The 23,471-nt window shown below is 38.6% G+C and overlaps 1 protein-coding gene across 1 annotated transcript in view; it reads left to right on the top strand.

Annotated features, from left to right (window-relative positions):
* Positions 1-23,440, top strand: part of zanl (zonadhesin, like) — a 39,489-nt gene extending 16,049 nt beyond the window's left edge. Inside the window, exons 32-85 of the mRNA XM_073836629.1 lie at positions 48-186; positions 272-413; positions 567-763; positions 862-1,000; positions 1,388-1,504; positions 1,664-1,788; positions 2,112-2,257; positions 2,456-2,599; positions 2,709-2,816; positions 2,990-3,159; positions 3,422-3,624; positions 3,727-3,868; positions 4,242-4,289; positions 4,381-4,574; positions 4,669-4,813; positions 4,949-5,193; positions 5,324-5,472; positions 5,565-5,693; positions 5,775-5,913; positions 5,999-6,140; positions 6,270-6,466; positions 6,561-6,699; positions 7,085-7,201; positions 7,359-7,483; positions 7,627-7,772; positions 7,969-8,112; positions 8,232-8,339; positions 8,497-8,666; positions 9,065-9,267; positions 10,617-10,758; positions 10,908-11,155; positions 11,257-11,434; positions 11,541-11,649; positions 11,775-11,869; positions 13,154-13,330; positions 13,637-13,839; positions 13,969-14,113; positions 14,846-15,087; positions 15,249-15,413; positions 15,604-15,731; positions 16,456-16,727; positions 17,020-17,228; positions 17,729-17,873; positions 18,061-18,308; positions 19,158-19,287; positions 19,384-19,582; positions 19,679-19,840; positions 20,037-20,167; positions 20,261-20,463; positions 20,576-20,711; positions 21,516-21,665; positions 21,802-21,892; positions 23,002-23,054; positions 23,156-23,440. Coding sequence (XP_073692730.1) covers positions 48-186; positions 272-413; positions 567-763; positions 862-1,000; positions 1,388-1,504; positions 1,664-1,788; positions 2,112-2,257; positions 2,456-2,599; positions 2,709-2,816; positions 2,990-3,159; positions 3,422-3,624; positions 3,727-3,868; positions 4,242-4,289; positions 4,381-4,574; positions 4,669-4,813; positions 4,949-5,193; positions 5,324-5,472; positions 5,565-5,693; positions 5,775-5,913; positions 5,999-6,140; positions 6,270-6,466; positions 6,561-6,699; positions 7,085-7,201; positions 7,359-7,483; positions 7,627-7,772; positions 7,969-8,112; positions 8,232-8,339; positions 8,497-8,666; positions 9,065-9,267; positions 10,617-10,758; positions 10,908-11,155; positions 11,257-11,434; positions 11,541-11,649; positions 11,775-11,869; positions 13,154-13,330; positions 13,637-13,839; positions 13,969-14,113; positions 14,846-15,087; positions 15,249-15,413; positions 15,604-15,731; positions 16,456-16,727; positions 17,020-17,228; positions 17,729-17,873; positions 18,061-18,308; positions 19,158-19,287; positions 19,384-19,582; positions 19,679-19,840; positions 20,037-20,167; positions 20,261-20,463; positions 20,576-20,711; positions 21,516-21,665; positions 21,802-21,892; positions 23,002-23,054; positions 23,156-23,232 — 8,350 coding nt within the window. The 3' untranslated portion in view covers positions 23,233-23,440. The remainder of the gene's footprint in view (positions 1-47; positions 187-271; positions 414-566; positions 764-861; positions 1,001-1,387; positions 1,505-1,663; positions 1,789-2,111; positions 2,258-2,455; positions 2,600-2,708; positions 2,817-2,989; positions 3,160-3,421; positions 3,625-3,726; positions 3,869-4,241; positions 4,290-4,380; positions 4,575-4,668; positions 4,814-4,948; positions 5,194-5,323; positions 5,473-5,564; positions 5,694-5,774; positions 5,914-5,998; positions 6,141-6,269; positions 6,467-6,560; positions 6,700-7,084; positions 7,202-7,358; positions 7,484-7,626; positions 7,773-7,968; positions 8,113-8,231; positions 8,340-8,496; positions 8,667-9,064; positions 9,268-10,616; positions 10,759-10,907; positions 11,156-11,256; positions 11,435-11,540; positions 11,650-11,774; positions 11,870-13,153; positions 13,331-13,636; positions 13,840-13,968; positions 14,114-14,845; positions 15,088-15,248; positions 15,414-15,603; positions 15,732-16,455; positions 16,728-17,019; positions 17,229-17,728; positions 17,874-18,060; positions 18,309-19,157; positions 19,288-19,383; positions 19,583-19,678; positions 19,841-20,036; positions 20,168-20,260; positions 20,464-20,575; positions 20,712-21,515; positions 21,666-21,801; positions 21,893-23,001; positions 23,055-23,155) is intronic.
* Positions 23,441-23,471: the final 31 nt, after the last annotated feature.

Raw genomic sequence — 23,471 nt, 5'->3', positions numbered from 1 at the left:
TTCTCTTAATTCACATCATAGGTGACTTACCTTTGATTCTGCCCTAGGTGTAACAAGCCAGACATTGGCCCACCCCCAGGTTGTACAGATGATGAGCAGGACTTGTATGAAGGGCCTGCTTACTGTGGTATCATATTGGACAGCAATGGCCCATTTGCTGCCTGCCATCCGAAAATCAATCCTAATGTGAGTGAAATTGAAACTTTGAAATGCTTTAGGGCATAATTTTAACCATATAACATACTTACATATCTTAACCTTGTGTGTATAGGGTTTCTTCCAAGACTGTTTGTTTGATGTTTGTGAGCTGGATGGTGCTCACTCCGCTTTGTGTGAAGCAATAGAGTCATACGTCAATGAATGTCAGGACCGTGGCGTCACAATTGGACCCTGGAGAAACAGCACCTTCTGTCGTATGTCTGAAAAATACATATTTCTTAATTATAAACTCTAACAAAAAATACAGACATGAATGGCTTGTCCCATTTCTCATACTGATTTATTAGAGTGAAGTCACAAAATTAGCACATAATTAGCACATTCTAACATAAATTCTTCCTCTCCAGCTCCGAAATGCCCACCCAACAGTCACTTTGAATCATGCGCCCCAGTTTGCCAGCCTTCCTGCAATCCAATTCCACCAAGTCAATGCACCGGGCCTTGTTCTGAAGGATGTGTTTGTGACCCTGGATATATCCTCAGTGCTGGCCAGTGCGTGAAGGAAGACACATGTGGTTGCCAGCATAATGGACATTATTATAAGGTGAGGAAGTTGAATTTGGTGTCATTTAGGATTGAAATGGTTTGTTATAGTCTATCAACTGGTATTTTTCATGACTTTTTTTCTGTCCATTTATTTAGCCAGGTGAAGAGTTTTACACAAAGGACTGTGAGCTACTGTGTAAGTGCAACCCTCCATTCGTTACCTGTAATGCTGCTGATTGCCCACCAATGGAACAATGTGGAGTACAGGATGGTGTAATTGGGTGTTACCCACAAGGTGAGTACTCTGGTTAACTCAGTAAGTGTATATCCGTAATTTCAAAAGTTTGATTTCAGTCAGAATAAAATAATACTGCCTTTTTAAATTGTAAACAATTTAGTCTGGAATCATTATTGCATTATTTTGCAACCTTTTTTTTAAATCATGCATGTGATTGTTGCTTGGTTTCGTTTAGCATGTTAGTCAGATTACAACTGGCCTTAGTGCTGCATATACTCTGAAACATGTGACATCAATGTGTTTTTAATTCAAATATTTGATTGTGCATTGTGTCACGACTAGGAGGTTGTATTATAAACATTTTTAGAATACACATTCTTGGGCACTTAACAAATGGTGGATGAATTGAAAGAAAAAAAAACATCTCTTTTCTCAATCCCCCAGAATCTCAAGACTGTATTATCTCTGGTGATCCTCATTATAACACCTTTGATGGCAAATACTACAGCTACATGGGAACTTGCACCTACACTCTGGCCCGCACCTGCAAAAACAACACTGGTAAGCAATGGCCAAGACAGGGCACAAAGATCCACAACTACAGTTGCAATGAGTTTACTATTGATTTAATGTGTATATCCCTGAAATAAACTTTACAAGGTTTAAGAGTTAAAAAAAATAAGCAGCTTTAAAATGACAATACTTCTCTTTCTTTTGCAGGGCCCTGGTTCTCCATAGAGGGTAAGAATGAAGAAAGAGGAGTTTCTGGTGTTTCTTACCTGAGGAAGCTGTACGTGACTGTTGATGGCATCACTGTGACAATGATGAAAAACGGAAGAACTCTGGTCAGTATCCACAGCAGCTGCCTTCATTAAACCATTACTGAAGTCATTCTGTAACCTTGAGATCAACAATTGAAGATTTAAATTGATGGCTACAATATATATTTAGTCTCTATGGGATGTAATCCTTGAGATTAAGTAAATGGACACAATAGCTTTTAGCAAATATTTTCTTTCAGCTGCTCCTAATCTGTTCATAGTCAGATTACCCCTCTGTCCATTTTTCAGTTTTCCAATAATAATCTTTACAACACAGCAAAAGAACCAACAAAACTGACATTAGCCTTCAATCAAACTCTGGTTTTATCTGTTTTTCACTCACTCAGGTGAATGGACTCAGGGTGTCTCTCCCTCACTCTCCATCTCCACTCATTTCGCTGTCTCTTGCTGGACAATATGTAATCCTCACAACTCCGTTTGGCCTGGAGGTGCAGTGGGACGGCAACCATTATGCAAAGATCTCAGTTCCTAGGTATTGAATCACTGCAAACAGCCTGATTGAAATATATGCATCATTTTGACTTGAGCCATTCAACAGGAAACACTAATACTCTATAATTGTTATAGGTCTTGAGTAAATCCTGCAAAAGAAAAAGCTTAATTTATACATAAAAAATATATATTTTGACATTGATCTTTCCATTTATACTTCTCTCACTCATTTTATCAGTTCCTACTATGACCAGATGTGTGGTCTGTGTGGGGACTATGATGGAGACCCTAATAATGATTTCACTAAGCCAGATGGCTCCCAGACCGACAGTTCAAGTCATTTTGGCGACAGCTGGCAAACTGATGAGGATGAAGATGAAACGTCAGTATCTTTCACTGTTCTTTTTCATCAGGCTTTTTTATGATTAAGTCAACTTTCTATGCTCAATTATACTGGTGTTGAACAGTACAGATCCGTGTTGTGTTTTCAGATGCAAGCCTGACCCCGGACCTCAACCACCCTGCGATCCTGCGCTGGAGGGTGTCGTTTCAAACCCAGAGAACTGTGGAAGAATAACTGACATAAATGGAGCATTCAGGTTAGGACTTACCAAACTATGACATGTTTCTGCTAATTAATCTTAAATCCTTTCATTTGAAATTAATCATTACAAATATTCATGTTTTCTCATTCATACTCATTCTAACCTGAGACAATGAAGGACTTACAGTGCTTAATCATTGCACACTTTCTTATATTTGCTTTTCACAGGGACTGCATAAATGTGGTGGACCCATTGCCTTTCTTCCAGAGCTGTGTGTTTGATATGTGCAGTTATGATGGGTTGCAGCAGGCCCTTTGTGACCAGCTACAGGCCTACACTGATGCTTGTCTAAGTGCAGGTGCACCTGTCCATCAGTGGAGGGAGCCTGACTTCTGCCGTGAGTCATTCAATCTTATATTGTATCATATTCCAAAAGGTGTAGGATTGGAGAAACAGTTTAATCATTTAACAAAGCAGCAAAATTTAGCATCTTACATCAATGCAAGAGTCAGCTCCCTCTAATGCACAGTATAAATTATTGAAGTGAATTTATACTGTGAAATTATGCCTCAGAGAAAAGGGAAATCACATAGTCCAAACTGCACCCCCACTTTAGCCTTCTCCATCATTTAATGATGATTTCCTTCATTTTCCATCAGCTCTGGAATGCCCTCCAAACAGCCATTACTCCATATGTGTGAGCTCCTGTCCCGAGACATGTCTGGGTATCAATGGACCACCGGGCTGCAGTGAGAAGTGTGTAGAAGGCTGTGAGTGTGACCCTGGCTTCATCCTCAGTGACAACAAATGTGTTCTTCTAAAAGACTGTGGCTGTGTGGACTCCTCAGGATCCTACCATCCAGTGAGTTAACCACTAACGCTGACCCATGGGGTACTGGGGTATTAGACAAGATTATAAAATTGGGACCCACTGATGTAAAACTGTCAAAAACTTTGATATTAGGTGAATGAGAGCTGGTATCTGGAGGGCTGTACACAGAAGTGTACATGTGAGGGTGGAGGAAATATTCACTGTTATAACACCAGCTGTCTTCCTGATGAGAGCTGCCAGCTTCAAGATGGAGACTACGTCTGCATACCAACTGGTAATAATTCTAGTACTGGTTTATACATGATAAAGCTATAAGCACACGTAGTGGTACATTTACAAATCTTATCATATCATTATATGCACACATGCAGATAAACAAAGCAATTGGCAATCCTGACACATCTAGAGCTGCTCTTTCTGAAATGTATTCCTTCACTCTTAACATTCTCTTTGAATATAAGAATTTTTCTCTCTCTGGTGACCCTCATTACCTACATTGATACAGTATATCTCTTGGGTGCCTGTACATAGGTACTTGCTCCTACACTATTAAGTAGTTAAATTTTTTTTCAATTTTTATTAGAAACATTTATCAAAAAAATTTAAAGATTTGTATGGATAAGCAAACCCTTCATGTCTTCAAACAGTGACAACAACAACACCTAAGCCAGGTACTTCATCACCGACTCCACCAGGTAATCTAAACTTGTTAAATTTTTCTTAGAAACATTTGTCTAAAACAATAACATTCGCATGGATAAACAAACCCTTCATGTCTTCAAACAGTGAACTGCCCTCCAGACTCTGAGTACATTGATTGCGGCCCAGCCTGTATTCCTACCTGCGCAGAACCCTCCACTAACTGCTCTGGTTCTTGCATCAGCGGCTGCTTCTGTAAACCAGGATATGTTTTCCGTGGCCGGCGCTGTGTTCCTATTGAGCAGTGTGGATGTCTGGATGAAGAAAACAATTACTTTGAGGTACAAGAGTCATCATTGTTGTGATGCTGCATTTTTATCCAGATTTTGGACCTAAACTATTGATCTAAAAATCTTGGTCTGTATTTACACTCAGCCTGGCGAGATCATATTTGGAGATGGCTGTTCCATGCTGTGTCGCTGTGCTGGCAACTACACCTTCGACTGTGTGGACAACACCTGTGACCCTGTGACAGAAGAATGTCGGGAGGTTGGTGGAGCGCATGGATGCTACCCTAAAGGTATTACAGAAAACCACTACAATCTTCCCTTAATTAAAAAAAAAATTCAATAACCAAGTCAATTACTGTAACTGACAAGTGATCAAACAATACGCAAAACTGCTCTTTTGACACCAAGGGATTTTTCTCTCACAGGAACCTCCACCTGTGTTGCCTCTGGTGACCCCCATTATAGCACCTTTGATAACCGGCGCTATGACTTCATGGGTATCTGTTCTTACCTGATGTCCGAGCCTTGTAACAGCACAGACGTGCCTCACTTCGCTGTATACACAGACAATGAGAATCGCTACAACAATCCTCATATTAGCTATGTAAAAGCAGTTCATGTCCATGCACTGGGAGTCATAGTGTCCATTCTGAAAGGAGGAACCGTTCAAGTAAGAAAAAATAACAATTTCTATAGCACTACACTAACATGTATATACAGTATTTTTCCATACATATAGTGTATACACCTTATTTAGTGGCACATTTAAATTGATAATTGTGTTTTCTGACTTTTCTCAGCTCAATGGTACCAATGTGAACATTCCCCTGAGTCCTGTCAGTGGTGTTGATATTTTTATGTCTGGCAAGCACTACACAGTGGCCTTGAACTTTGGAGTAACTGTACGTTATGACGGAAACCACTACATGGACATTAAAGTTATCAAGGAGTGAGTATAGTACTTATAAAAGTCTTCTTAATAATTCCTTTAGAACGTGATTCACTGTTGAATGTCTTTACATGTTTGTGATCATTTTACAGCTACGAGGACAAACTTTGTGGACTGTGTGGGGACTACAACGGAGACCCTCAGGATGACTTCCAGACACCAACTGGTGAACTGGTCCAAAGCCCCAATGACTTTGGCCACAGCTGGAACACAGACCCTGAGTAAGGCACTATACTGTACAACTAAAATACATTTCTCTGTTAATTCACATCATAGGTGACTTACCTTTGATTCTGCCCTAGGTGTAACAAGCCAGACGTTGGCCCACCCCCAGGTTGTACAGATGATGAGCAGGACTTGTATGAAGGGCCTGCTTACTGTGGTATCATACTGGACAGCAATGGCCCATTTGCTGCCTGCCATCCGAAAATAAACCCTAATGTGAGTGAAATTGAAAGTCTGAAATGCTTTAGTGCATAATTTTAACTATATAACATACTTAAAAATCTTAACCTTGTGTGTATAGGGTTTCTTCCAAGACTGTTTGTTTGATGTTTGTGAGCTGGATGGTGCTCACTCCGCTTTGTGTGAAGCAATAGAGTCATACGTCAATGAATGTCAGGACCGTGGCGTCACAATTGGACCCTGGAGAAACAGCACCTTCTGTCGTATGTCTGAAAAATACATATTCCTTGACCATAAACTCTAACAAATAAATACAGACATGAACAGCTTGTCCTATTTCATGTACTGTCAATAACAGTCAATTAACACTAACATAAATTTTTCCTCTCCAGCTCCGAAATGCCCACCCAACAGTCACTTTGAATCATGCGCCCCAGTTTGCCAGCCTTCCTGCAACCCAATTCCACCAAGTCAATGCACCGGGCCTTGTTCTGAAGGATGTGTTTGTGACCCTGGATATATCCTCAGTGCTGGCCAGTGTGTAAAGGAAGACACATGTGGTTGCCAGCATAATGGACATTATTATAAGGTGAGGAAATTGAATTTGGTGTCATTTAGGACAGAAATGGTATGTTATATTCAATCAACAATTTTTCATGACTTTTCTCCCTCCATGGATTTAGCCAGGTGAAGAGTTTTACACGAAGGACTGTGAGCTACTGTGTAAGTGCAACCCTCCATTCGTTACCTGTAATGCTGCTGACTGCCCACCAATGGAACAATGTGAAGTACAGGATGGTGTAATTGGGTGTTACCCAGAAAGTGAGTATTCTGGTTTACCCAGTGTGTTTTCCATTCAAATTTCATCCATCCATCCATTCAATTTCAATCAATATTTAATGAAAGTCTCACTTAGGTTTAGATGCAATTACAGCTCAGCTTTATCCAGCATGTATATGCATTAATAGGACAACAACTGGCATCAGCTTTGTGCACTGGCTCTAAAAAGAAAGATGTGATGTCTAATTAATCCTTCTAATATTAGACTAAATCATTTATATTTGACTAGAGAGATAGAGGCTGCAGCCTGACTATGCATGTGAACTTTTCATTATTCACAAACAGTGTGCAACGGTGAACTATTAAACTTTACAAATTCTTCAGAGCTTAAAAAACAGCTGAACAATCTTTTTTCTCAATCTCACAGAATCTAAAGACTGTATTATCTCTGGTGATCCTCATTATAACACCTTTGATGGCAAATACTACAGCTACATGGGCACTTGCACCTACACTCTGGCCCGCACCTGCAAAAACAACACTGGTAAGCAATGGCCAACGTCAACTATCCACAACCAGCAGTAACATTAGTGTGCTTTGCTCATCAGTATAGCGAACTTTTGTATTTTTACTATTGATTAAATGTACATTAAATGTCCCCAAAATTTACTACTTTACTTTTTTCTATCCTGGCTATGCAGGCCCCTGGTTCTCCATAGAGGGTAAGAATGAAGAGAGAGGAGTTTCTGGCGTTTCTTACCTGAGGAAACTGTACGTGACTGTTGATGGCATCACTGTGACAATGATGAAAAAAGGAAGAACTCTGGCAAGTATCCACAGCAGCTGCCTTCATTAAACCACCACTGAAGTCATTCTGTAATCTTAAGATCAAGAATTGAGGTTCTTTTTGTCAGAACTTACATTAGCCTTCAATCAATCTCTGGTTTTATCTGTTTTTTGCTCATTCAGGTGAATGGACACAGGGTGTCTCTCCCTCACTCTCCATCTCCGCTCATTTCGCTGTCTCTTGCTGGACAATACGTAATCCTCACAACTCCGTTCAGCCTTAAGGTGCAGTGGGACGGCAACCATTATGCCAAGATCTCGGTTCCCAGGTAAAGAAAATGTGACAAACGCCTCACTGAAATATATACACAATGCTGACAGTATTTGGAAAAAAAAAAACACTAAGACCCATAATAATTGTTAAGGGTTATAGGTTATGAGTAAATCTGCAAAAGAAAAATCAAAAAGCATCTCTGGGAAAATGAATGTCTTTACACTAATCTCTTTTTTCCCTCATTTTCTCAGTTCTTACTACGACCAGATGTGTGGCCTGTGTGGGGACTATGATGACAACCCCAATAATGATTTCACTAAGCCAGATGGCTCCCAAACGGACAGCTCAAGTCAGTTTGGCGACAGCTGGCAAACTGATGACGATGAAGATGCAACGTCAGTACCTTTTACTTTTACTTCATTTTATCAACCACATAACAGACAGGGCAATATTTTTAAGATTATGTTGACTTCAAATTCTCAGTCATGTCTTGATAATGACAATGTGTTTTCAGGTGCAAGCCTGACCCCGGACCTCAACCACCCTGCGATCCTGCACTGGAGGGTGTCGTGTCAAACCCAGAGAACTGTGGGAGAATAACTGACGTAAATGGAGCATTCAGGTTAGAACTTGCCAAACGTTGACATTTTCTGCTAGTAAACAATGTAGAATCATTCCATTTGAAATGCAAGCTCTGTTATTAATACTAATTCTAACTTGAGACAATGACTTTTTGTGCTTAATCATTGCACACTTTCTCTCATATTTGTTCCTCACAGGGACTGCATAAATGTGGTGGACCCATTGCCTTTCTTCCAGAGCTGTGTGTTTGATATGTGCCAGTACCAGGGTCTGCAGCAGGCCCTTTGTGACCAGCTACAGGCCTACACTGATGCTTGCCTGAGTGCAGGTGCACCTGTCCATCAGTGGAGGGAGCCAGACTTCTGCCGTGAGTATATTGTATCGTATTGCATAAGGTGTAGGGTTTGAGAAATGGTTTGAGCAAAAAATAAAGAAGCAAAATTTGGTCTTACATCCATGCAAGAATCACATTTCACATTCCCAGTGACAAGCCTTGCTTTTAGCTCCCACTAATGCACAGTATAAATTATTGACGTAAATGCAGTTCAGAATGTTAGAATAGGAAAGCTAGAGTTGAACACTTACGTAACTTTAGCCTTATTGTTTTTATTATTTATGGGGCTTTTATGCCTTTAATGGCCAAGGCAGATACGATAGGAATGCCATCGCAGAGGGACAGTACATGCGACTGGGAAACTACACACTGCATCCCCACTTTAACCATAATTTCATCATTTAATGATGATTTCCTTCATTTTCCATCAGCTCTGGAATGCCCTCCAAACAGCCATTACTCCATATGTGTGAGCTCCTGTCCCGAGACATGTCTGGGTATCAATGGACCACCGGGCTGCAGTGAGAAGTGTGTAGAAGGCTGTGAGTGTGACCCTGGCTTCATCCTCAGTGACAACAAATGTGTTCCTGCTAAAGACTGCGGCTGTGTGGACTCCTCAGGCTCCTACCATCCAGTGAGTTAAACACTTAAGCTGACCCATGGGGTACTGGGACCATAGACAAGATTATGAAAAAGGGACCCCTTCGAAGTTAAAGTCAAGTCAAAGTTTTTTTTTTTTTTAAATAGCTAAATAAGCATGATGAGTAAACTAAAAACATCAATTTCTGTTCAACTAAATAGCAGTTTTACATAAATGTGACCATGGACAAAACCAGCCTTAAGTAGCATAAGTATATTTGTAGCAATAGCCAAAATGATCTATTTATCTTTTATATCAAAATCATTAGTACAGTAAAGATCATGTTCCATGAAATACATTAAAACTTAATTTTTGATTAGTAATATTAATTGCTAAGAACTTCATTTCCACAACTTTAAAGGTGATTTTCTCAATATTTAGATTTTATTTGCACTCTCAGATTTTCAAATTGTTGTATCTCGGCCAAATATTGTCCTATCCTTACAAACCATACATCAGTGGAAAGCTTATTTATTCAATTTATGACAGGTTGTGTGTCCAGGGTCACAAACTATTAAAGGTAGAAGGAAAATTAGTATAGTTACCTTTTCACTCTATGACTTCTTTAGGCCTCTTGTCTAAGTTCGTCGTTATTCTTGCGAGAAAATGACAAACAAGCTATCTGTCATCCAGAAGTGTTTAAAACACTAAACAGCAAAAGCACCAACTCAGTCAGACAAACAACAAGCTCTTCCATGACTTACTTTCTACGTTTCTGTCAAATGTGAGCACATTTAACCAATCTGGGGATAAAGCTAACGTTACTGAGATAAACACGGTAGGCTACTCGAGTTTCCAGCAATCCACCACGCCGTAAATAAATTGTGCAAATTAACTCAACTACTTAATATTTATTGTTTTACTGTTTGCCGCTTTATTTGTGCGGTTGTTGTTGTTGTGTTTGTCGATTTCAGATAGTTTGTCGCTTGTTATGTAGTGCTGAGCTCACCTATGCCCTTCTGACTTGAACATCTATGACCGGTGAACAGAAATTGCAGTGATTAATGTTTTGTCTAGAAAAAAGGAAAACCAAACATTCGGCTGCATTAACGTTTTTAACGATTTGGTTGAGTTAAATGTCACTACACAACACAACAATGCATTTGTCGCCACCTACTGGACGAAGGAGTCACTGAACGACTCAGCTCCTGAATCTTCTTTTTGGCAAACGGATTCAAATGAGACAGTGGGATATATCAAAACCCATTCTTTTCGCGTTTATATTGCATTTTCAATAGCTTAAAACAGTTTTTTTTTTTTAAATAACTTGTTAATGTTTAAAAATAGAAAACATTTGCCTGACCTGATAGATTTCTAACACATTCCTATGTGGCCATATTTAGGTAGATGAAAGCTGGTATCTGGAGGGCTGTACACAGAAGTGTACATGTGAGGGTGGAGGAACTATCCAGTGTTACAACACCAGCTGTCTTCCTACTGAGAGCTGCCAGCTTCAAGATGGAGACTATGGCTGCAAACCACTTGGTAACAAATATAGTACTGGTTTACACATATAATTAGAGGTTTACACAGTATAGTTTTTACCATCTTATTACATAAACACATGCTGCTCTCCACAAACCTGTTGACACATGGAACTAAACTTTTAAATTTCTCATCTCCTTCTCTTTTAGGTACAGGCATTTGCTCAGTTTCTGGTGACCCTCATTATAACACCTTCGATGATAAAGTACATCACTTTATGGGTGCCTGTTCCTACACTCTCACTAAGCTCTGTAACGAGACCTCCGGCTTGCCCTACTTTTCTGTGGATACGCAGAACGAGCACAGAGACAATAATAAGAAAGTGTCTTATGTAAGATCTGTCATCATCAATGCGCACGACACAACAATCATTCTGGGCAAGGGTCGCAAAGTTCAGGTAAGAGACATTTCCAAGAATGGTGAGACGTAAATAACAAATTAGAAGGAGATTAAAACAGCAGTCCATTCATGTGCTTACTTCATTTGTACATCCTGCAGGTGGATGGAGTTCAGGTCACTGTGCCTGTCACACTTCCGAATGGTATTAAGATCTTCCTAAGTGGCAAATTTGTGGTGGTTGAGACAGACTTTGGATTGCGTGTTCGATTTGATGGAAACCACCATGCAGATGTATCCTTGCCATCCTCCTACAGCGGACTGTTATGTGGACTCTGTGGTAAGAATTACAAGTTTTGTTATCTACTAACTGACTGATGGAGATTCAAGATACTGCTACTAACCAAATGTTAGTATATTTGATGTATAATAATAATATTTTACAGGAAATTATAATGATAATCCTAATGATGACAACATTAAGCCAGATGGAACACCAACAGACAGCACCAATGAGCTTGGAGAAAGTTGGCAGGTGCCCGATGACAGACCTGAGTAAGTGAAAGCGTATTTAATCATGCACTGCACCGGTAATAGCAAGATTTCATTCATTTATTTCTAAATATGCACTTTGTATTATTAAAGCTTTAATCATTTATGCCTGTTCCTGTCTCGCACAGTTGTACTCATGGCGGAGGAGACATTGAATGTGATGACGACGTCGAGAGTGAAGCGCAGAAACCTACTAACTGTGGCATGATCACCGACCCCAATGGTAGGACACACATGCATTCAAACATTAGTTTTAAAAGCTTTTTAATGATGGGATAACTGAAAAAAAGACAAAGAAAGTTGTCATACATAAACTACCAGTAAAAAGTTTTTGAACAGTAAGATTTTTAATGTTTTTTAAAGAAGTCTCTTCTGCTCACCAAGCCTGCATTTATTTGATCCAAAGTACAGCAAAAACATTAATATTTTGAACTATTTTTACTATTTAAAATAACTGTTTTCTGAATATTTGAATATATTTTCAAATTTAATTTATTCTTGCAATTGATTTAAGCACCATCACTCCAGTCACATGGTCCTTCAGAAATCGTTATTCTGATCAATATTCTGATTTGCTGCTCAAAAAAACATTTATTATTTTATGTTGAAAACAGTGGAGTAGAATTTTCAGGTTTCTTTGATGAATAGAAAGTTCAGAAGAACAGCATCTGTCTGAAATATATGTAATTTGTAACATTATAAATGTCTTTGTCATCAGTTTATCACTCCAAGCTTTTGAATGGTATGTGTATGACATTACAAAAGCTTTTTTATGTCATATAAATCTTTGGATTTTTCTGTTCATTAAAGAATCCTGAAAAAATGTACTCAGTGATTTCTGAAGGATCATGCTAAACTGAAGACTGGGGTAATAATAATGCTGAAAATTTTGCTTTGATCACAATAAATAAATTTCATTTTAAAATATGTGAACCTGGACCACAAAACAGAAGGGTCATAAGTCATAAGGGTCCATTTTTATTGAGATTTATACATCAGATTTTTACTGTTCTACATAGCTTTCCATCAAAAAATCAAAATATTGAAAAAAATTTAAATTTGTCCGAATAAAGTACGTAGCAATGCATATTAATAAATAAAAATTAAGTTTTGGTATTTTAATGGAACATGATCTTTATTCAATACCCTAATGGTTTTTGGCATAAAAGAAAAATTGATAATTTTGACCCATATTGTTGGCTATAGCCACAAATATACTTGTGGTACTTAAGACTGGTTTTGTGGTTCAGGGTCATATATATTTAAATAGAAAATTTATTTTAAATAGTAAAAATATTTCACAACATTATTGCTTTTGGATCAAATAAATATAGGCTTGGTAAGCAGAAGAGACTTCTTTAAAAAACATCACAAATCTTACTGTTCAAAAACTTTTGACTGGTAGTGTGTGTGTTCATTGCTTTGAGCTTCTCAGTTTTATAGAGCTGTTCTTGACACGACACCTGTTTTACACACCTTTAAAGCCTACTTATCATTCTTTTCCCAGGAATCTTCAGGCCTTGTCATGCAGTGGTGCCTCCCGGTCCTTTCTTTGAGAACTGTGTGTTTGATCAGTGTGGCACGGATGGCGCCACAGTGGCACTGTGCCAGGCTATTCAAAGCTATGCTGACCTGTGTGCTCAAGCTGGGGTGCCAATTAACTGGAGGAATAACACCTTCTGCCGTAAGTGTTTGAGCCCTACAGACATTCTGTAAAACCTGCAATTAACTGTATCCTGGTAGCCTTTTTAGGACTCAGCCTTTGTAGCTTGCACCCTTCAATTAGACTGTGATCAATGAGTGCCGCTTGTCTCTTTTGTTCCTAAATTGGCTGTGCTAAAACAGTTGTACTTTTGTGTTTCTCCATCTCTACCAATAATCCCCAGTTTCTCATCCATCTCTCTCTTCTAACCATTTTTGATCATTTGTTCTCTTCTGGCCCATTGTAATGGTTCATTTAACACTGCTCCTTTGTTTCCATTTCTCCCAGCTATTAAATGTCCGGTCGGTAGTCACTACGAGCCGTGCGGTTCCGCCTGTCCAGCTAGTTGTCAGGACCCTGGATCTGAAGGCAGCTGTTCTGGGCCCTGTGTTGAGGGATGTGTGTGTGACCCTGGTTTTGTCCTCAGTGGAGACAAGTGTGTGCCCTTCAGCGAGTGTGGTTGCATTGACAGAGACAACAACTACAGGCCTGTGAGTTCTTGAGAAGACTGAACAAAACTTACTTCTGTTTTCAAATTTGAAACAATTTTATACTGAATTTCAAAGTATTTCTGAATTTTGTTCATTTCAATTATTAATGCGTATCCGTGTGATTTTCAGGTTGGAGACAGCTGGTTCACAAAAGATGACTGCACAGAGCGCTGTGTTTGTTCACCTTTCAATACAGTGACATGTGAGGCATGGCAATGTGGTCCTGCTCAGGAATGTAAGGTCACTGAGGGTGAATTGGGCTGTGTGAACACAGGTACATACATATCTCTGTCTATTTCTGTCTTTTTTAATCTATCTACACTACCAGTCAAACGTTTTTGAACATTAAGATTTGAAATGTTTTTACTATTTAAAATAGCTGTTTTCTATTTGAATATATTTTAAAATGTAATTTATTCCTGGGATTTCAAAGCTAATTTTAACATCATTACTCCAGTCACATGATCCTTTAGAAATCATTTTAATATTCTGATTTGCTGCTCAAAAAACATTTATTATTATGTTGCAAACAGCTGAGAAGAATTTTTTTTAGGTTTCTTTGATGAATAGAAAGTTCAGAAGAACAAAACCTAACCGAAATAGAAATCTTTTGTAGCATTATAAATGTCTTTATCATCCCTTTTGATCAATTAAAATTTATTTCAGATAAATGCTGATCTTTGGATCTTACTATTTATCAAATAATAGTAATAAAATGTTTTATGAACAGCAAATCAGCATATTAGAATGATTTCTAAAGGATCATGTGACACTGAAGACTTAAATAATGAAGCTGAAAATTTAGCTTTGAGCACAGAAAAAAAATACATTTTAAAATATTTTCAAATAGAAGGCAATATTTCACAATATTACTGCTTTTGGATCAAATAAATACAGGCTTGGTGAGCAGAAGATACTTCTTTAAAAACATTAAAAACCTTACTGTTCAAAAACTTTTGACCGGTAGTCTATCTGTCTGACACATGATTATTGACCTTCTTTGCAGGAGTGGGCATTTGCCACATTGCTGGTGATCCTCATTACTACACCTTTGATGGCATCATGCACACTTACATGGGTACCTGCACTTACACGCTGGTGGCAATATGCGACACCTCTATGGTGACACCCTTCACCATCGTGGCCAAAAACGAAGAGCGCGGCCAACCACAAGCTTCGTATGTTCGCTCTGTGACCGTCTACCTGCCCACTGTCAACGTCACCATCAGCAAGAGTGGAAGAGTAATGGTAAGAGCCTGAGAAGGAAGGAGGAAGACTACCTGCATTTGCATGTCTTCTTCTGATTAGATGTCATGAATAGGGATATTACAGTAAAATATTGTGTAATATCATAGATAAGATATGTATTCAGTGATATGATTGTGCTAAATGTTCTATTCACCAACTAGGTGAATGAACGCAGGATAAAGACCCCCTACGACATCAATGAAGCCAAGGCGCGGGTGTTTAGCAGTGGAGTATACACCGTACTAGACACTGACTTCGGCCTGATTGTGAAGTTTGATGGCGTGCACCATATTGAAATCACAGTGCCTGGAGACTATTTCAACAAGGTATGAAACTACACAAAACAATGCTAGAACATCACACTACCTGATATTTGATGTAAATGTAATCTTTCAATACTAATGTTTGATTATTAAACCAGACAGTTTCCTTTTTTGTCTAGATGTTTAAATTGCAATAAGAAAAGTGATACATATCACTCACTGCTTTTTCTGTGATTCGACTTTTCTTTTATAGGTGTGTGGAATGTGTGGTAACTACAACGGAGATTCCTCTGATGACAACTTGAAGCCTGACGGCGAACCAGCCAAAGATGCCATTGAACTTGGAGACAGCTGGAAGGCAGAGGGAGACAGTGATCCTGGGTGAGTGTTACATTATTTGGTTCCTCTCCATAATTCAGAAATAAACAAACCTAAATAGATAGCAGCATTATAGATGCACTTAATGCACACAGTGGTGGCCAATATTAAAAAAACACTAGTATTTTCAACAGCTAAAAATGGTTTTAAGTCAGTTTTTTTATCTTTTGCTGTAATGTGTCAGTAGGAAATATCAGTTTACATTTCAAAATGTTCATTTTGCCATTAAGTGTAATTATCCAGTGAGATTTTTGTTTGCACAAGGAGTTTGACAACAGCCAGTGCTCCACACAGAGATCTGATCTCATTATCATCCAGTCTGTCTGGAATGACAGCATCTTGGAGCATCTTGGAGACATTGCCACTGTTCCTCTGGATTTAGTCTGTCTCAGTTTGTTCTGTTTCTTCATGTCATTCCAGGCAGACTAGACAATGATGAGATCAGATCTCTATGTGGAGCACTGGCTGTTGTCAGACTCCTTCTGCAAACAAAAATCTCACTGGATTATTATATTTAATGGCAATGTTTGGAAATGTAAACTGAGATTTCCTACTGTCACACTACAGCAAAAGATAGTAACTGACTTTAAACCATTTTTTAGCTGGTAGAAATACTAGTGTTCTAATAATTTTGGCCACCACTGTATGGATTTGAGCCCATCATGGTGAACAATCAATAGTTTTCTCTTCTCTGGTGTTCATCCATGCCCTGTTCCTCCATTCACAGATGCCAACCTGATCCACGTCCTGATGACAGCCCCAACTGCGACGACGATGAGGAAGAAATCTACCACTCACAGTGCGCAGCAACTATCCTGTCTGATCTCTTCAAGCCCTGTCACTCTCTCATACCTCCAGATTCTTTCCTGGGGAACTGCGTCTATGACATGTGCGAATATGATGGCATGCAGTCGACTCTCTGCGATAACATTGATGCTTACGCCCAGGCCTGTCATAGCGCTGGAGTCAAGATCAGCTGGAGAAACAGCACCTTCTGTCGTAAGTGAAAGAGAAATAGGGAAAGAAAGACTGAGAAGTCTGAAAGAATGTTATGCTGAGCCGGGTGACAGAAGGAAGAATAATTTGGCTAGGATTGTAAAGATCAAAAGAGCAGAACTGCGATGCTGATCAAATTAAGCATTTATGAGATTCTTCACTGATAACTTCTAGGCTATGCATAAATATTAATGAATATCTATGCATATTTTGAAGGGAGAAATGGCCTCTGAATATGTCAAAGTCATTGTCATTCAAATCCAGTGCTTCATTCCTTGTGTATTTTTATTTCCAGCTCTTCCGTGTCCACCAAACAGTCACTATTCTGAGTGTACAGCGCCGTGTCCTCCTACTTGTGCCGATCTCTTCCCCATATTCTGCCCATTACCACCCAATAGCTGTGTTGAAGGCTGCCAGTGCGATGGAGGTTTTGTGCTAAGTGATGGAAAGTGTGTTCCCCTCGCAAACTGTGGATGTGTTGACAGCAGTGGAGAGTATCACGATGTGAGTAAAAACAGTTAAATGAAATGTTAAGATACTGCACTACTGTTCAAAAGTGTGTGTGTTTTTTTTTTAAAAGAAATTAATACTTTTTTCAGCTAGGAACCATTAACTGATCAAAAGTGATAGTAAAACATTTATAGTGTTAGAAAATATTTCTATTTCTGTACAGATGTGACACTGACTGCTGTTTAAAATTCAGCTTTGCCATCACAAGAGTTAATTACATTAAACTGTAATAATTCACAGAATTACAGTTTTTCCTTTTTTGATCAAGTAATTGCAGCCTTGGCGGAAATAAGACACTTCTTTCCAATATTTAAAAATCTTAATGCCCCAAACTGTAAACAGTAGTCTCTTTTCTTCAACTCTTTCTTCATCTCTTTTCTTCAACTCTATGTAAATAAATAATGGCAAACACACGATACATAAAGAATATATTTCATTTCATATTCATTTACTATGTCACAAAATGTTACAATACTGCCTGGTGTGAATTTCAGGTGGGAGACTCATGGATAACTGACCGTTGCGAACAGAAGTGCAGCTGCAGCCATGGAGGAGTGCTGTCCTGCAAGTCCTTTGAATGCAATGACAACTCAATCTGTGACCTTGACAGCAATGGAGACCGTTACTGCAAACCTGAGAGTGAGTTGATACTAAGTACTAAGAATGAGCGGAAAAATTACATCAAATTTCAAAGCAACCAAAAAATTTGATTTACTATACATGAAAGTCCAACAATTGGCTCCTTGAAGTTTTTAGGGTTTAATGACTGCATCTTGTGGACTTCAAAGGCAGATTCAAACTAACTCAAACCTTTTACTTCTCATAGAATTTGATGACTGCAGTATTGCTGGGGATCCTCACTATCGTACCTTTGACAACTACAATCACCACTACCAGGGAGCGCATACCTATGTATTAACTCAGAGCAACAATCTGCCCAGCTCCCTCACCCCTTTCGTAGTCCGTGGCAAAAACCAGCGGCGAGGAGGCATCGGCCGGGTGTCCACCCTGCGTGAGGTCTACGTGGATGTGTACGGCATTAGCGTTCACATGCAGCAGAATAAGAAAGTGCTGGTGAGAGATTTATTAGACATGTAGTCAATCCTAATACAGTTGGAGTCAAAAGTTTACATGCACCTTGCAGACTCTGCAAAATGTTCATTATTTTACCGAAATAAGAGAGAACATACAAAATGCATGTTGTTTTATTTAGTACTGACCTGAATAAGATATTTCACATGAAAGATAATTACATATAGTTCTCAAGAGAAAACAGTTGAATTTATAAAAATGACCCCGTTCAAAAGTTTGCATACACTTGATTCTTAATACTGTGTTGTTACCTGAATGATCAACAGCTGTGTTTTTTTTTTTTTGTTTAGTGATAGTTGTTCATGAGTCCCTTGTTTCTCCTGAAAAGTTAAAACTGTTCGCTGTTCTTCAGAAAATCCTTTAGGTTCCACAATTTTTTGGTTTTGCAGCATTTTTGTGTATTTGAACCATTTCCAACAATGACTGAATGATGTTAATATCTATCTTTTTATACTAAGAACAACTGAGGGACTCATATGCAACTATTACAGAAGGTTCAAACACTCACTGATGCTTCAGAAAGAAAACAATGCATTAAGAGCCAGGGTGCGAAAACTTTTGAACAGAATGAAGATGTGTACATTATCTTATTTTGCTTAAATATCATATTTTTTTTCATTTAGTACTGCACTTCAGAAGCTACAGATACATGTTTTTTGTTTTTGTAGGATCCCTCTTATTTTGGTAAAATAATTAACATTTTGCAGACTCTGCAAGGTGTATCTAATCTTTTGACTTCAGACTTTCAAACTACTACTTTATATAAGGACCACACAATATCGTAAAATGCCAATATCATGGATGCCTTGGCTTTTTTTTTTTCTCAATCAGGTCAATGGCGAGAAAGTTGGCCTACCGTTCAGTCCTGTAAATGGAGTTAGCATAAAAACAAAGTCTCGCTTTGTTATGCTCACAACCGACTTTGGCCTTTCAGTCCGTTTTGATGGCAATACTCAAGGAGGTAGCTCAAAACTAAAATCCACACAATTTGTCAAAGATTTTTTTTTTGATGTACACAATTACAAAATCTCTCTCTCTCTCCTCTCTTTCCCTAAAGTGGTGACTCTGCCTACCGTATACAGATCTCGCGTGCTTGGTCTGTGCGGTAATTATGATGGAGACAAAAGGAACGAGTATACAAAACCCGATGGCACAGTTACCCGCGACCTCAATGTCTTTGGAGACAGCTGGAGAGTGAATGACAGACAGGCTAGTGTTCGTACAACATCTCTACCAAAGATGGTGCACCTACACAAGTATGGAAGACTGAGATTATCTGTTACGCTATGCATTATAAATCAGCTAGTATGAACATTCTCATCTACTTCACTATCTGTCTTCTTTACTATTAGGCGTGCAGTGGAGGCCGATCCAGATTCAGGGTTTGAGACGACAGGCTGCACAGATGCAATGCTGGCTGAGCTGAATGGCAATAAAAAGTGTGGGGCTCTTAGTGACCCTGCTGGTCCTTTCGCTGTCTGTCATGCTACAATTGCTCCAGATGTCTTCCAGGAGTGAGTAATGTGTTCATGTGCTCATGTGTGAGGGTGTGTGCACTCTTGTGACAAGTATGAGTTCACTTTTTGAGCTCAGAGGATCATGTAATGCATAGTGGGTGTGTGTTGCACTATGTGCAAGAGCATGAGTGTGTGCATTGTGCCTGACCAAGATAAACTCTTTCGTGACAGTGTGTGTGTGTTTGCATTACAGGGATTGTGTGTTTGACCTGTGTGCTGAGCAGGGCAGTGAAGAGCTGCGCTGTGAAAATTATGCCGTCTACGCTCGGGCTTGCCAAGATGAGGGTGTCAAACTAGGACAGTGGAGACAAGAACTGAGTTGTGGTATGAAAAAAAATAGACATTATCCGTTTTGTCGCAGTGTAAACACACAAAATGTTTCATTAAAATTCATTTGATTGTGTGTTTGTGATTTAGGTCTGCAATGTGGGCCCAACAGCAACTACTCCATCTGTATGACTCCATGCCCAGCGTCCTGCGCAGACCTGGCAGCTCCCTCTGAGTGTGAGCAAACAGAATGTGTGGAGGGATGTCAATGCGCCCCTGGCTTTGTCCTGAGCGACCAAGACTGTGTGCCTTACAGCGGGTGTGGATGCACTTACCTCGATCGCTACTACACGGTGAGCCTTCTGATGCATGTAGAATAGTAGAGGTTAAAGGTTATGATGTCAAATGAACTGTATAAGACATCACACTTGCTGATCTTGTTTCTCTGTACCCTTCAAAACACAGCTAAAGGAGACATTTGTGACAGAGGATTGCTCACAGAATTGTGAATGTACTACCACTGGCGCTGTGTGCCAAACAAAGGGCTGTGGAAACAACGAGGTCTGCACCGTGTACGACACCAAGCGCGACTGTTATAAATGTGAGTTATTTCACTATTTATATTATCAGAAGATATTCACAAAAGATTTGTAATTCTTTTGAATGGTATAGTGTATAATTTTCTAAATACTGATAATAACATTATTAATAAAAACTTCTGGAACAGCAAATTAGCAATAAGAATGATTTCTGAAGGATTATGTGACACTGAAGACTGGTGTAATGATGCAGAAAATTTTGCTTTGATCACAGGAATAAATTAAACTATATTTTAAACTATATTAAAATAGAAAACGTTATTTAAAATGTAAAGTTATTTTAAACAGTAAAAACATTTCAGAATTTGACTGTTTTTGCTGTACTTTGAATTAAAAAAAAATGCAGGCTTGGTGAGCAGAAGAGACTTCTTTAAAAAAAACATTAGAAATCTTACTGTTCAAAAACTTTTGACTGATAGTGTATATAATGCAAAGGTTTTAGTGTTTTCCTAGTCTAGAAGTGATATCATGTGGTAACGTTATTATATAATCATGGAAGCCCATTTTAGCCACGGGATAAAAAAAAAAGCAATTTCGAATCTTTATAAAACATTAGAAACAGAACTCAAAATTCTGAATGTTGTTCTCAGAATTTTGAGTTTACATCTCACAATTCGTTTTTTTTTTCTGTTTAACTATGTCCATGTTTTTGTTTTTCTCCCAATTTTCTCCCAATTTTGAGAAAAATCAACAGAATTTTGAAATATAAACTTGAATTGTGAGAAAAAGTCCTTTATAAATTTTTTATATCCCATGGTGGAAACAAACAGACCTTTCTGATTTTTTTTGCCCTATTTTTCTCTTAGCGACTCCATGTTTGAGCTCACCCTGTCAGAATGATGGTACCTGTGTGGATAAACCAGATGGTTCTGGTTACACCTGCACTTGCGCTGACGGTTTTGAGGGCACAAACTGTGACATCTTTGTTGACATCCCCCCTAAGGATGGTGGCCTGAGTAAGTGAATGTGAACAGATTGTGTTCATTTCGAATGTAAATTTCTTAATCTAACTTGTATTTGCATGCTTAAAAAATGAAACCATATGTGTCGGCCATGTGCAATAACAGGGTTTTCCTGCTTGCTGTTTTATAGGTCAAACAGATATTATCTTGATTGGAGTCCTCGTGCCCCTTGGCATCATCTTCATACTAGTAGCAACTGTGTGCATTTACAAGAAATGCAGGTAAAGCCCACTTAAAGAATAAAGGCATATCTGACCTTATTTTTCAGCTTATTTAATGTTTAATGTGTCTGGCTTCCGGTCTTATCCGCTTCCAGTTGTTTTTTGCTGTACAAAACAGCTCACAGTGGTGAAAATAATTATTTGATGCGCTGCCGATTTTGTACGTGTGCCCACTGACAAAGAAATGGATCAGTCTATAATTTGAATGGTAGGTTTATTTGAACATTGACAGACAGAACAACAACAAAAAAATCCAGAAACACGCATTACCAAAAAAAGATATAAATTGATTTGCATTTTAATGGGTGAAATAAGTATTTGATCTATTAATCAGCAAGATTTCTGGCACCCAGGTGTCTTTTATACAGGTAACAAGCTGAGATTAGGAGCACTTCTTTTAAGAGAGTGCTCCTAATCTCAGCTAGTTATGCTGTATAAAAGACACCTGTCCACACAAGAAATCAATCAATCAGATTCCCAACTCTCAACCATGGCCAAGACCAAAGAGCTGTCCAAGGATGTCAGGGACAAGATTGTAGACCTACACAAGGCTGGAATGAGCTACAAGACCATCGCCAAGCAGTTTGGTGAGAAGGTGACAACAGTTGGTGCGATTATTCGCAAATGGAAGAAACACAAAATAACTGTCAGTTTCCTTGGGTCTGGGGCTCCACGCAAGATCTCACCTTAATGATCTTAATGGATCTGTAAAGAGGAGAGGAGTGGGACAAAATCCCTCCTGAGATGTGTGCAAACTTGGTATGGCCAACTACAAGAAACGTCTGACTTCTGTGATTGCTAAAAAGGGTTTTGCCACCAAGTACTAAGTCATGTTTTGCGAAGGGGTCAAATACTTATTTCACTCATTAAAATACAAATCATTTATAACTTTTTTGAAATGCGTTTTTCTAGGATTTTTTGTTGTTATTCTGTCTCTCACTGTTCAAATAAACCTACCATTAGGTCAGCGGGCAAACGTACAAAATCAGCAGGGATCAAATAACTCTTTTCCCTACTGTACTTCTGTGTTTGAAAAATAAGGTGGACCAAATAGTTAAAAACGTTGTTTTATGAGGTAAATTAATGATTGGTAATCTGTTTTTACACAGCCGCAAAAAGGAGAATTATGAATCAAGTAAAATTGAGCTGAATAAAAATACAGGTATGTGGTAACTGATTCCTATACTTTTTCTTTCCAAAAAAAAAAAAAAAAAAACTGTATAACATGAGCTGTAATTTGAGTGTTTCTAAATGTGTCCACAGAGCCACCCTATGAAACTCTAAATGAGAGGACGCAGCAGACAACAGACAGCGGTGTGACGAGGGTTACAAAATTCTAAAGCAAAAACCTTTGTTTTTTGGCAATGATTTGCTGTCAAGATTTTTTTTTTAAAATATATTTATTCATTTTAAATGTCTTGGATTATGTGAAGTAACTGGCAAAACTGTTAATATTTTACATGCTACAGTAACTTATCTGATTTGGGCAATGAGTGCAATTTTCAAATGTCTTTGATGTAAAACAAATTATATTTTCTTCTGAAAATATTTCCTGTGCTTTATTTTGAAATAAAGTTAC

The sequence above is a fragment of the Garra rufa genome, chromosome 3, assembly GCF_049309525.1.
Source record: "Garra rufa chromosome 3, GarRuf1.0, whole genome shotgun sequence".
Lineage (NCBI taxonomy): Eukaryota > Metazoa > Chordata > Actinopteri > Cypriniformes > Cyprinidae > Garra > Garra rufa.
This window is presented reverse-complemented; position numbering and strand designations above follow the sequence as displayed.